The sequence below is a fragment of the Cervus elaphus genome, chromosome 32, assembly GCF_910594005.1.
Source record: "Cervus elaphus chromosome 32, mCerEla1.1, whole genome shotgun sequence".
In the NCBI taxonomy this organism is placed as follows: Eukaryota; Metazoa; Chordata; class Mammalia; order Artiodactyla; family Cervidae; genus Cervus; species Cervus elaphus.
Window position 1 is genome coordinate 16,347,504 of NC_057846.1, and position 15,005 is coordinate 16,362,508.

The window sequence follows — 15,005 nt, forward strand, 5'->3', positions numbered from 1 at the left end:
GCCACCAATACGGCTTAAAGACTAATAACTGCAAAATCCAATAGAAAAACCACACAACATTTAAACAAATCATCCTCCAAATGGGAAAGAGGAAGACTGAGGGTTTATTTTTAACCTTTCAACTGAGTATATTAACCATATGGCCAGGTATCAGGAGGTTATGGAACTTAAGCTAGGTCTGGGAAAACAGCAGGTCCTTATTAGGACATCTGACACTGAATTCATTTTACATGTTTTTATACATAAAATGTCCATACAGTGATACAGTTAAAATAAAAATGCCAATTCAGGGGTTTTAGAATTACTGAATAAAACTTGTGGACATGATCAGTACCTCAAGTTGGAAAAAAGTGTTATGTCTAACAGATGCATTAATTTTCTTCTGAAGGCAAATGGTATTCTTAAAGAAACTTCTCATAACTGGTATTATTGGTCTAGAGTTCTTTTCCCACATCTGGATAAAACCTGACTTCCAACAACTGTTCTTGCCAAATACTACTTAGCTAAAGATTCAAAACAAATTGTGTTCCACTTGTTAAATACATATGAATGTAATAAATAATCCTTCAGACTGCTAGTGTTCTGTTTAATTAATGGAAGAACTATCCCTGTCAGCAGTGCAAAATAATCCTTCTAAGTTTCACTCCACTGCTGCAGTTTACTTAGAATTAAGCGCCTTTTGCAGTGAAAGACAATTTTAGGAAACATTTACTTTAACTCCGACATATCTGTAGCAGCTTTGCTAATCTATATGCTTAACTTCTTTATAAAAACAAAAAAACAGAATGACTGTTTCTTTTTAAGATGGCATTATGGAATTTTAAATAATGTGGCTCTTGTACATGAGAATGAGGGAAGGAAGTTTAGCGCCCAGACTGAGCTTCTGTAGGCACGAATGAACACGCGTTGTTTCTTTGGTTCTAACTCCAAGATGTCCACGGGAAACCCATGGATTTAGCAATTCTTTTTTCATTCCTATCTTCAGTGAAGCTGCTTAATGACAATACCAACATTTAAATAACTTTTTATCCAAATGTTGGCTCGAAAGCAGATGTCTTTTGCTTCTGCTTTTGCCATCAAATAATTTACATTCCGCAAAATCTGCTTTCTACTTTTTGGTTACGTGTCTTAAACATACAACTTCTCATGAGAAAATACACTTGAAGCATATGCTTAGGAGCGAGGTCAAGAGGACATCCGATCTGTGTAACTTTTCAAACTTGCTTAGATATTATTTGGGAAGGACTCTGAAGCAGTTGTTATCGATTAGCTCACTCTGGAATGCTTAGTGCATGTGGTTTTACTTTTCAGCTCACGGCTGGCTTCCTCACACATGCTGATAACCTGCCCTTCGTGAAGCACCGTAAAAATGCTCTATAAAGTTTCTACTAAAAACTTGGGTTATACATTACTTAAGGTACAGTTTATATGATTCTAGTTGGTGATTTGGTGCCAAAAGATGTCTGGAATTCCTGTAATGAAACAAAAACTTTTTTTTTCCTTCAGAAAATACCAATAAGAAACTTCCTTTTATGTTTGAAAACAATCATCACATGCTCCCATTTATTCTACTCTGAAAATACCAAAAAACATAATTACATTAGCAAAAATGTCAAAAACAGAAACAGTGCCTTCAGTAGTCTCACGTCTTGCTCTCCTAGGCTTGTGAACCTTCTTGATAGGCACCACATAGTAGGTGCTTCACCACACTTGCTTAATTGAATTAAAATTCAAATTCTTCCTTTTAGTATAAAAAAAAATCTGAGTGGATTCTTCAGGTTGGAGAAGAGCATGAAGTTACAAAACCAAAGAGAGAAATAGATGGGACTATCAACAACTGAATATTGGCTATCCCTCGGCATTGGCTTTCAATCTTCCCTCCTGATATAAGAATTTTCTAAGCGGTAACAACAACATCAAGGCTCCAAGAAACATTCATCAATGTGAGGTTTCTTCCCAGATCTATAGCTGAAGATCCAATCACTGCTATAGGATTCTAAAATTACATGCCCCATCTCCCTCTGGTATCTCCACCTACTTACCACTCAGATGCTTCAAAATAAGCCTATTTAAAACTCCACCTTTGACCTCAAATCTGTTCCCTTTTATCTAAGGATTTATTCTGTTGAGTGCCCAGTGTTTACTGCATACCAACTTCTGCACTGTTATGCCCCATAGTGATAACCAAACACAGTCTTTGCTTTCTTAGGGTTTAGAGAATGGGAGGTAAAATGATTTGACTGATAAGGTGATGACTCTATGTTGGATGAGTGATAAAGGCTGCTCCTGAAGCATAGGACAGGATGCTGTGAAGGTGACATTTATGTCCAGGCTGAGGTTGAGTAGAAATTAGCTAGATAAGTGGGGATATGGAGTGGTGTGTAAGGAGATGTTTCAAACACAAAGACCAGTTTACCTATACATTTGCTGTATGCTGGCTCAGCGTGAATAAGCAATGTTACTGGAGAGTTTTGAGCAGTGTCAGATTTATCATTTAGAAAGAAGAAACACTGCTACAATGTGGCAAGGGGATTGAAGGGAAGTAGGAAGGGGGCTTTGACATTAGTTTGCAGCTGATCCACGCGTAATGGTCCAGGTAACGGATGGATGTGGTCCAGACCAGAGTGAGGTCAGCACATTAAAGGCACTGACGGGTCCCAGAGATCTTGGAAAGGTATATGAAATGCTGATTGGGCTTTTAGTGAAACGAAGAAAAATCGGGTCAGTCGACTAATAAAAGAATGGCATCATTTACTAAGACAGAATACTGAAGAAAGAAAAAGATTTATTGACTTGTTTATTTGTGAGGATGCGATTGAGGGCAGGGATAGGATGGGGTCTGGTGTGTGAGGGATGGGATCTGGTATGAGACAGACTGACTCTGTCTGGGGGAAGCCCAGTCATGAGGTTGAGTAGGTTGTGGGGAAACCACGAGAGAAGTCTGAGGTAGAGATGGAGATTTGGGGGAGGGATCCCCAGAAGAGCAGAGAGAGAGAAGGTGAGGAAGGAGAGCATGTGCAGTCAGAGGAGGGTGCCCAGGGCAGGACCAAGAAGACTAAGTCTAAGTCTTAAGTCTAAGTCTTAAGACTAAGCCTCTTTCCCAACCGATTTCAAATTTTTAATTCCAAAATTCTGCAAATCTTTTAAAAATTGAAGTACTAAAGTGCAAATTACCCCACTATTTACAGTTACAAAGTTAAAAATTGCTGCTTTGCAGATCAGAATTTATAAGAATTGTGAAAATGATTATTGTAAGTATCAAGTCTATTGAAAAGGATCCAAACAAAATGGGAGAACAACATAAACCAACAACAATAAACCAGACAGACTTCAAAAATGGTATAGCAAATTCTGATTGTTTTTCCTGTGAGCAGATAACAGGGAGGAAGCCGGTAAAATGAATAGTAGCAACATCATAAATGTATCATAAAATACTCTTAAATTTTGTGAAGTCTGGAGGTCAAAGAAGGTGAAATACAGCCAGAACTATTTCCATATGATATAAAGTAGACTTAATTTCCTTCCAGGAAAAAGATACCATGTTTGATGTTTAAGTACTGAGGCTACTGGATCAAATTCTGTTTTATTTACACATAGCACTTAAACTTAGCACTAAATGCTCTTAGCCCTGGAGACTTAGAATTTCTGAAGCCTAAACCCCTTTAAGGCCTGCAACGTGGCAGAGCAGTTTGTATGCTGTGTATATACATACTTGTCCGTACATAAATACCTTCACTCTGATACCAATTAGGTGAATATGTGACCTAAATAGACCAGTGACCTAATTAGAGAATAAATATGCACTGGTCACAGAAAACTACTAATGGTTTGTTGAAGACTAAATATATTTGTTTTACTTACTAACAAAGAATTGATTTTCTGTTTCCCAAATTCAGACTTTTACCTAAGGGACTCCAACTTGGCACACATGTAAACACATATTTAGTAAGCTGATAGTAAGAGAAATAGAATGTTGACTTTTGCTTGTATTAAATATAAATGGGAAAAAAAGGAGAATTTTCTCTCCTATTTGTAAAAGAAATAGATCTTTTTAAAAGATAGAGCTGCAATTTATAGTATACACTTTTGGTTGGTAAAAGAATCATTTAAAAATTACACAAGTGAGTTAATCAACTGTTTTAATATTCTTAATGATTAAGAACTTGTTTTAAAGTCTGATTGAAGACTTAAGGATTAAGGGTCAGAGAACCAACTCCCTGAAACTGTAGGGCAAATGCTGTGGATGTGTCTGTGTTTTCATTTTTTTTCTGGTGAGAGGGTCCATGGTTTTGGGGCTCCTGTAAGGGGGTGTGCACTCCCTCTGTGGTGGGCACCCAGATGATAAATGCATGAAATAGACCTGTTTTTCCCTCTGTGGAGGTGACAGACATTAATCAAATAATAATGACCCTATATTATAAACTATATGATTATAAGCTATAGTTGTTGCTTTGAAAGAAAAGTATTAGAAACCACAAAGAATTTTCAAGAATACTGAGTGTAACCAAGTCAGAAAAATCTCCCGCAGGACTTCCTGGAGCCACGCGATACTTGGGTTGAGGTCTGAGCAGCTGGTGTCTTAGCGGGAGGAGACTAGAAGGCCAGGGTGGCCCAGAGCTGTGTGCAAAGGTCTGGGGCGGAGGGCGATGGGGTCTCAGGAACTGAAGGAAGCTGAGATCACGGGGACTACAGAGAGGGAGGTCAAGGGAGAGTCGTGTTAGAGCATGCCATGGAGGAAGGCAGAGGAAGTGATAGAGAATTTGGTCTCATTCTAGGAGCTACTGGGAATCGCTGAAGGCCTCTCACTCTGGAAACCAATAGCATCAGTCTTGTGCGTCTGAAAATATCCTCGGGGCGGTGTAGAGGATGGATAGGAAGCGGGGATGGGGAAGCAGGGAGAGCAAGGGGGATGGTGTTTCCTAAGCTGGAAAGAGCATCAGAAGTGTCTTGGATGACAGACATGCTGCTGGGCATGGGGACTCGAGACTTAACATCTGATTTGGTGACAGTCCCGTCATGGACGATTTCCTTCTTTCTGACTAGAGAGGACGTCATGCAGTGAGAAGGAAAACCAGAAGACCAGGTGCTTTTTACAGCACTGTTGTTGTTTGGGGCTAGTTTGGTGTTGCAGAGAAAAAGCCTGACTGAGGAACTTTACACAAAACGTTGGGCACTGGTATCTACAGAAGATATATTTTGAACTATTTAATGTAAATATTAAAGTAATCATTAATGTTACTCTACAAAGCTTGAGACATTGTAAAACCAGATTCATTTAAAACACTGTCTCTAACACATAGTAGAAGAATCTGTGGGGGATTAGTAATGAAACAACATGGAACCACAGACTGGTTCCAAATCGGGAAAGGAGTATGTCAAGATTGTATATTGTCACCCTGCTTATTTAACTTACATGTGGAGTACATCATGAGAAGTGCCAGGCTGGATGAAACACAAGCTGGAATCAAGATTGCCGGAAGAAATATCAATAACCTCAGATATGCAGATGATACCACCCTTATGGCAGAAAGTGAAGAGGAACTAAAGAACCTCTTGATGAAAGCGAAAGAGGAAAGTGAAAAAGTTGCCTTAAAACTCAACATTCAGAAAACTAAGATAATGGCATCTGGTCCCATCAAAGTAAAGTGAAGTCGCTCAGTCATGTCCGACTCTTTGCGACCCCATGGACTGCAGACCACCAGGCTCTCCACCCATGGGATTTTCCAGGCAACAGTACTGGGGTGGGTTGCCATTTCCTTCTCCAGGGGATCTTCCCGACCCAGGGATCGAATCCGGGTCTCCCGCATTGTAGGCAGACGCTTTTACCGTCTGAGCCACCAGGGAAGCATCACTTCATGGCAAATAGATGAGGAAACAATGGAAACAGTGAGAGGTTTTATTTTCTTGGGCTCCTAAGTCACTGTAGATGGTGACTGCAGCCATGAAATTAAAAGATGCTTACTCCTTGGAAGAAAAGCTATGACCAACCTAGACAGCATATTAAAAAGCAGAGACATTTCTTTGCCAACAAAGGTCTGTCTAGTCAAAGTTATATGATTTTTCCAGTAGTCATGCATGGATGTGAGAGTTGGACTATAAAGAAAGCTGAGTGCCAAAGTATTGATGCTTTTGAACTGTGGTGTTGGAGAAGACTCTTGAGCGTCCCTTGGACTGCAAGCAGATCCAACCAATCCATCCTAAAGGAAATCAGTCCTGAATATTCATTGGAAGGACTGATGTTGAAGCTGAAACTCCAATACTTTGGCCACCTGATGTGAAAAACTGACTCACTGGAAAAGACTCTGATGTTGGGAAAGATTGAAGGTGAGAGGAGAAGGGGATGACAGAGCATGAGATAGTTTGTTGGCTTCATCGACTCAACGGACATGAGTGTGAGCAAGCTCTAGGAGTTGGTGATGGACAGGGAGGACTGGAGTGCTGCAGTCCATGGGGTCGCAAAGAGTCGGACACGACTGAGCGACTGAACTGAACTGAGTAATGAAAAATAGCTTTGGATGTTGTCAACTGTTAACTTATTTTCACCAAATAAATAAATGAACTATTCAAAAAACAGGAATTTCCAGAAATGAACAAAAAATTCCAATACTACAATGGCTGTCATTCAAATCTATATGATATAAGCACTTAAAAAATAAATTTCACCAACTAAATCCAATAAGGCAGTTCTAAAATGATAAATTATGAGCTCTTAATAGATATATTTTGTTTTACTTGGTAACATAATTCTTCAAAAATCTATTGTTTGAGTGTATTGCATATCATCCCAATTTTAAAAGAGACATAGCCTTTTGTTCTTTGGAAAACTCAACTGGTATATCAAGGCCTTTTAAAAAAATCAACGCAAGTTGATATTTCATTTAAACCAAGCACCATAGTAATAAATGATATTGTCTAGGATACATATCATACCACTTGACTGAAGTATTTTAAAATATACACAACTAAATGTATTCAAAAAATGTTATTTTACAATAATTCCTAAATCCCTCATGTTTATTTTCTGTAACTTTAAAAAAAGTCAACATGTTTTTTTCATCAGACTCAAAAGACCAAAATTCCTTTTAAATAAGAGTTTAACCTGAATATAAAAACAGCATTAATCTTAATATCTTTTAAAAATCAATACTATCTTTTGGAGAATATGCTACTGTCATTAATTTTTTCCATTGGATTTGTAAAAAGTGGCTTTGATGCCACTATATAAACAGAGTTCATAAAGTATCAGTTACTTTTTTGGTGACAGTCTCTCATGCAAAACACAACTATTGAAAAATTAACTTCATTCCTCACAGACAGCAGAAGCAGCTCTGAATTGAGCTAATTTATTTTAAAAATCTTTTTCTTTTGCTGGGGACCATTTTTAAAGTCTTTATTGAGTTTGTTACAGTATTGGTTCTTTTTTTTTTTATGTTTTAGTTTTTTGGCTGCAAGGCATGTAGGGTCTTAGCTCCTGCACCGGGGACAGAACCCGGGCCCCCTGTGTTGGAGGGCGGAGTCCCAGCCACTGGACCCCGGGAAGTCCCTGAACTAGGTTCCTTGGAGGGAGCAGAGGTGAAGCCAGGCCCGGGGCCTGCCGGAGCCGCACACCTACCGTCTTGCTGAGGTAACTTGTGCTGGTGTTCATGCACTGTTGCCCCTCGCTGTTGCAGCAGCCCCCACATCTGTAGACGGACACACATGGAGGTTTAAAGAAGGTGTTTGTTGCTGCTCCAAACTCCTTCCCCACATCTATACACACCTCCCGTGGCATGCATTGAGTCTTTCTCCACTCATTATCAATACCTGTCGGGTCACAGGGAAGGCCGTAAGTTACACAGATGCCAAGGTGGAAAAACCCACAGCAGTTGGAAGTCACTCACAATGGGTTGCAGAGTTAAGATTTAGATATAATACTTTAAAGAAAGCTGACGGATCTTACATTGCCCTGTGAACTGGAATATGATATGGTCTTTAACAGAGCAGCTAAAGGTATTTTCTATTAAAAAAAAACAAAAAACAAAAAACCAAAAAAACTAATGTCTAGTACCATGTAACAAGCTACTTAGTGTTATGCTTCCTTACAATTAGAATGGATTCTACAGTACTTTACTTGTCCGTGTGTGCTCATTCATGTCCGACTCTTTGTGAATCCATGGACTTAGCCTCCAGGCTCCTCTATCCATGGGATTTTTTCAGGCAAGAATACTGGAGTGGGTTGCCATTTCCTCCTCCAGGGATCCTCCCAACTCAGGGATCGAACCCTTGTCTCTTGGCTCCTGAACTGGCAGGCAGATTCTTTACCACTGAGTCACCTGGGAGATCCCTGAAAATTTAACATATAGATGTTTATAAAACCCATGGAAATAGAATCATACTCATTTGCTATTACATGTAGTATTTTTAATGTTGCAAAGCAAATATAAACAACGTGTTTAATTTCTCTTTTTAAACTGAGTTGTGAATGAGATGATGGCTTTGGTTTTGGAAACTCATTTTTAGACTGGTGACCATGTCTTGGGGATAGCTACTTGAAATGAGAAGGTATTTTCTTGTAACAGGGACATGATCCTGAACAAAGTTTTTTTCAGGAAAAGTCAAAGCTTCCTATTCCTTTCATGCTTTCTCTTGGAATTCTGTTTCCAGTGAGTTGGCGCTTTACCTATGGCGCTGTTGACTCTTTAAAGACCGCATTACAGATGATGTACTTCTTAAATGTTCTAGTTTATTTTTCTCCTATTTCCCCTAAAATAAAGTGTCTAGAAAAACAGATATAAACTATGGGTTATTCAATCATGAAACCATTTTTGTTTGCTTTTTTTCTCAAAATAATTTGCAATCTCAAGCCTTTATAGCAGTTAATATCTAAGAACTGAAAGGAGTTATTTTTTAAGTAGTCCAACAAGAGACCCCCAGGGGGTCTACGCCACTTTGTGCAACACCATAATTTTTTGTGACTGCTGCTTAGAGATCACTCACTAACTTTACCAAAGCCCAGCTCTCAAGTTAAGTTCCATCTAGAGCAACAAGAAACAAATAGCAGTTGACAAGATGATTTTGGACGATGTAGAAAGTAAACCTCTATATCCAAAGCAAAAGAAAAGTTATGTGCAACTAATTTTTGTGATCTAGAATGTTTAAGTGATTGAAGTGTTATAGTGTATAAAATTTGTTTGTATGTTTTAAAATTTTTCTGATGGGGTATCATCTCAATTAAAAAAAAAATTACAGTGTGTTGATATGCATGCACCGGTCTTTATTTTTCAATAAACCACTTTAACCACTCACAGTGAAATCTTAAAATTCTGTATTTGGAAAGTAACTCTTCATTTTCTTTTTTACTTTTGGCCTTAAAGGTATACAGTGGTATTACAAATGCTGAAATTAAAGGATCAGAATGGCAACTTGCACTGGGCTGACACATGAAGCTTATGATATACTTTCTTTTCCCATACTTACTTCTTAAGATCTCTGTATTATAATGTGCTGCAGCAAATTTTAGAGTCTCTCCTGTCCTTGTGTTGGTGTTAGCCTGTTCCTTACTGTGTTCCCAGCCCCCTCTCCTTAGCTGACACTTGTACATTTTCCAGTATTCGGGGTAGAGCACAGTCATCAGTTCATCCACACTGGACACTGCCCGCAGCTGCTCCTCCATTTCTTTGCCTGCATGAGCCTGTGGAAGAAGAACGCAACATGGTACTTCTCAGATTAAGGAAACAGATGCACCAGAAAACTCTCAGGCTTGTTTGATATATATATATGTGTATATACATATATATATATATAAAATACATGCTACATTTCTATTAAAATATTATTTGTTTTCCCCAAATTGCTTAACTTTTCTTGGTAAAATTACATTCATCTTTTAATTTGAATCAATAACACAATTTAAATGAAATTAAATATCACAATTAAAATATAAAATACACATTTGGTCATTAGGATAGAAAATTTCGAGACACAATTTTTAAAATAATTTCTAAAGTAGCTTATTTTATCATTGTTTTACAAAGTTGATGAATGTGCAAGTTTAAAAGTTATCTAAGCTTCTATTACCTTCCAACATAAATAAGATGAGATCAAAATCCAGTGTATGATAATTCTTTGTTTCACTTTTAGTTATTAACATCAATAAAACATAATTAAGCACAAGGTTTGAAATTAGGAATTTTAGTTTATGAAAACTATTTTAGAACAAAAGATCCCAGGAAGAATGAGATTTCAATAACAGAATCACGATAAGGTTTACATTTTGGTGGAACCTTCCAGTATTCCCAAAAACTCTGATCATCAAGATTTATTCTGCCAGTAAAAAGACATGATATGATAGCTCAGAGAACATGAATTCGGCTAATTAGTTAACTGTCTATATTGGTGTATTCAATTAAGTAGAACATTCCAAGTTATATTCAAGTAGTTACCATATCAAAAAAAAATTCCTTTTTCTTTTTTTTCCTAAGTTATTACCTTGAAACTATGGAAAATGGGACATTGTTTAACTTTATATGCAAAGTGAAATACATCATCAAATGTTTATTTTTATATTGCCATGATTATCCCATCTTAAGTCTAAACATATAATTAAATACTTTGGACATTAAGCCTCAAAGTTAAGCTCCATAGGAATCAATCTGAGAGGTGTTAAAAATAGAGGTATTGCCCCCTACCTCCTCTGCCAGGTATCTTGTATGACACCAGGAATCTACATTCCAACAAGTTACAGATCTTCTTTTCTAATTTCTGAAGTACAAAATTAATTTATTTGCTTTAAAAATCAAAATACAGCTAAACTGAAAGTCTTTCCGCCACCATTTTTCACACTCCAAATCATTCTGAGGTAGGTGGTTTTTTAACTACATTTTGAGAAACATGATCTAAGATGGATTTCTTACATTATCACAGAGCCTCGTAGGCAGTAGCTTATGAAACGGGTTCCTTCCTATTAGATAATAAAACTGGTCATGCAGTTCAGCACTTCCCCTTTCCTCACTGTTGTGTGAATTGAGCATATTAATTAATCTCTTTAAGCCTGTGTTATAAGAGTATTGATGGTAATCCATGGCTTTCTAGAAGATTATAGGATGATACACCAGACAGTTATACAAAATACACCTCTACTGAATAGATCAAGAGTCAGGGGGACTGGAGACCTTAGCTTACACAAAAGTGAAAAAATATCCTTGCACAGTCTCCCAATTAAATGTGTATGAAATATCTTTCTCAGGAAAATGTCAGATGAGACACAAGATTCAAGAATCATCAACATCTCAGAATCTTAAAGGATTACTACTGAAGAGAAAGATGATAAAATACATGGGTACATCTGTGGTCACTGATGCCTGGAGGCCATGTCCCGGGTGGGGTTCTGTTTGCCTGTTTGCCTGACTAGCCCTGGAACACCCAGAGTAACGTGAGACTGGGTAACTGGTGGGTCCCAGGGCCCTGGGGGACTTTCCCCCATGACTCAGCTGGAATCAAAGCCAGGCTGTGACCTAACCTGGTCACATGAGTCTCACAAGAAACAGGCAGGAATGTTCTCTTTACCAAAAGGAGCTGCTTATACAATACCGACATTGTGTGACCTGGTGAAAGGTACACACCAAACTCCTGCTTGAGAAGGATGCTGAAGAGGGCTTTCAACTAAGTATTATGTGAAGTTTCATGGCAAATCACTTTTGTACTTCAAAATCTAAAAAGGAAGATAACTCTAACAATAATTACATCTGTAAGAGAATACAACTGATTACCCAATAGAGAAACAGAAGAAAAACATAAGCATATAACTCACAATAGAGAAAATGCAGTATAAAAAATGAAAAAGATACTAGAAAATAAAAGTTACCCTATTTACCCTATTTATACTCTTAGATTGAAAAAAAGGCCTTTCTAGAAGTGAATAGAAATATAAAATGTAAACTATTTTTATGGTAGAAAACACTATAAACAAAAGACAGACAATAAAGTAGAAAAATCATTGGCAATACGCATGACAGATAGAAAAGGGCTAATATTCTTAGAATATTATATGAACATGTTATTAAGAAAATATAAGCAGACACTTCAATAGAAAAATGGACAAAGTACTTGAACTGCATATTCACAGAGAGTAAATACAATTAATGAGTACTTGGTGAAAGCAGAAGTGAAGGAAGCTAGCGTCCCTTTCAGTCCTGGCGAGGGTATAAATTTGTACAGCTATTCAAGGAAAACGTGCTATTTCAACTTGAAAGGCTTTAAAAACAAGCTCCATTTTAGACAGCGAATGCGCTTTGGAATTAAATTCCCTGTCTAACAGGGGTGATAATATAATTATGCCAGAAATATGCACATATTTATCATGAGCGAATATAAAAAAGAGCTTTACATACAATAATTAGGAATTGACTGAATAACGTACAATACAAACAGAAACTAGTGTAGAAAGTAATGTCACTATAAAGTGATGATATGGATATGTAATCTAGATGTGAACAGAGGCTTATAATACAGTCTATGAAAATGGAGAAAACACAGCTCATATATAATATACCCCTATACACATTGTTCATATATGTACAATTTTTATTTCAGAAAACAATGTATCTAGACAGATTGCCTGCATGTGTATATGTGTTCTCAAGAGTAAAATATATGTGACAAAAAAGTTATCTTCTTCAAGTTGTAAGATTAAGTTAATTATGATGTTCTTTATATATTTCTATGGCTTCCCAGGTGGCTCAGTGGTAAAGAATATGCCTGCAACGCAAGAGACATGAGTTCAATCCCTGGGTCGGGAAGATCCCTGAAGTAGGAAATGGCAAGTACTCCAGTACTCTTGACTGGAAAATCTCATGGAGAGAGGAGTCTGGGGGCTAGAGTCTGCGGGGTCACAGAGAGTCAGACATGATTTAGGGGCTGAACAACAGCAAAAATATTTCTACATTTTAAAATTTAAATTTTAAATGTAAAGCTTTATTATCTGAATAAAAATGTAACAGTAATCATCTCTAAGCATGTTGGAAGGCTATAGTATTTGCTCTCATTTCAGCCTTTCATTTACTTCACTCTTCTTATATCTGCACAGACCATGCCTTTGATATACTGTTTGATTTAAAACAAATCCACTTTTGGGACTAGAGCCCCTCAATACATAATATAACTTTATAAGACCAAAAAACCATTGGCAAAAGCAGAAGCTATCACAGGCAAATGTTATAAAAAAGCTTGATACTGAGTAATTTACTTACTTATTCCCACTAGATTTTAGTTACCATATTTGCATGGAAGAAAAATAAGCTGTAGTATCAAAAGATCCAGTTATTCATGTTGGCTGCAGACCTTTTTTTTTTTTTGTAAGTTAATTGATTGTTAATAGTTAATTATAGTTAATAGTTAATAATTAATAGTTAATTGATTGATGACTGCTTTACAATGTTGCTTTGCTTTCTGTCATACATCAACATAAATTAACCACAGGTGTACATATGTCCCCTCCTTCTTGAATCTCCCTCCCACGTCCCGCCCATTCCCACCTCTCTGGGTTATCACAGAGCCCCAGTTTGAGTTCCCTGAGTCATACGGTAAATTTCCATTGGCTACCTCTTTACATATGTTAGTGTATGTGCTTCCATGCTGCTGTCTCCATTCATCTTACCCTCTCCCTCCTCACCCCAACCATTGTCCATCAGTCAGTTCCCTATGTCTGCATCTCCACTGCTGTTCTGTGAACAGGTTCATCAGTACCATCTGTCTAGATTTCATATATATGCATTAATATATGGCATTTGTTTTTCTCTTTCTGACTTACTTCATTCTGTATAGTAGGTTCTAGGTTCATCCACCTCATTAGAACTGCCTCAAGTGTGATCCTTTTTTTGGCTGAGTAGCATTCCACTGTGTATATGTACCACAGCTTCTCTATGCAGTCATCTGTCCAATGGACATCTAGGTTGCTTCCATGTCCTAGCTATTTGTATATAGTGCTGCAATGAACATTGGGGTACACGTGTCTTTTTCAGTTTTGGTTTCTTCAGGGTATATGCCTAGAAGTGGTATTGCTGGGTCACATGGTGGTTTTATTCCTAGTTTTTTTTTTTTTTTTTTTTAAGAATCTCCATACTGTTTTCCATAGTGACTGTTTTCCATAGTTTCCTGCCAACAGTGCAAGAGTGTTCCCTCTTCTCCACATCCTCTCCAGCATTTATTGTTTGTGGATTTTTTGATGATGGCCATCCTGACCAGTGTGAAGTGATATCTCATTGTAGTTTTGATTTGCATTTCTCTAATAATGAGTGATGTTGATCATCTCTTCATGTGTTTATTAGCCATCTATATGTTTTCTTTGGAGAAATGTCTGTTTAGGTCTTTTGACCACTTTTTGATTGAGTTGCTTGTATTTCGCTATTGAGTTGTATGAGCTGCTTGTGTATTTTGGAAATTAATTGTCAGTTGTTTCATTTACTATTCTTTTCTCCCATTCTGAAGGTAGTCTTTTCACCTTGTTTATATTTTCCTTTGCTTTGCGAAAGCTTTTAAGTTTCATTAGGTCCCACTTATTTTTGTTTTTATTTACATTATTCTAGGAGGTGGGTCATAAAGGATCTTGCTATGATTTATATCATACAGTGTTCTGCCTATGTTTTCTTCTAAAAGAGTTTTATATTTTCTGGTCTTACATTTAGGTCTTTAGTCCATTTTGGGTTTATCTTTGTGTATGGTGTTAGGAAGTGTTCTAATTTCATTCTTTTACATGTAGTTGTCCAGTTCTTCCGGCACCACTCATTGAAGACACTATCTTTTACCCATTGTATATTCTTGCCTCCTTTGTCACAGATAAGGTGCCCATAGGTGTGTGGGTTTATCTCTGGGCTTTCTATCTTTTTCCATTGGTCTATACTTCTGTTTTTGTTCCAATACCATATTATCTTGATGACTGTAGCTTTGTAGTACAGTCTACAGACTTTATTTTAATTGAGTAACATCAGATTTCATTCCTCTGAACCTCATTTTACTCCATAAATGCCAAT

General features: G+C 37.3%; 1 protein-coding gene across 1 annotated transcript in view; it reads right to left on the minus strand.

Moving 5' to 3' along the window:
* VEGFC (vascular endothelial growth factor C) overlaps positions 1–15,005 on the minus strand; it is a 79,699-nt gene that overhangs the window by 17,728 nt on the left and 46,966 nt on the right. The window contains exons 2-3 of the mRNA XM_043893322.1: positions 9,457–9,670; positions 7,613–7,803 (exon numbers count right to left, since the gene is read on the minus strand). Coding sequence (XP_043749257.1) covers positions 7,613–7,803; positions 9,457–9,670 — 405 coding nt within the window. The remainder of the gene's footprint in view (positions 1–7,612; positions 7,804–9,456; positions 9,671–15,005) is intronic.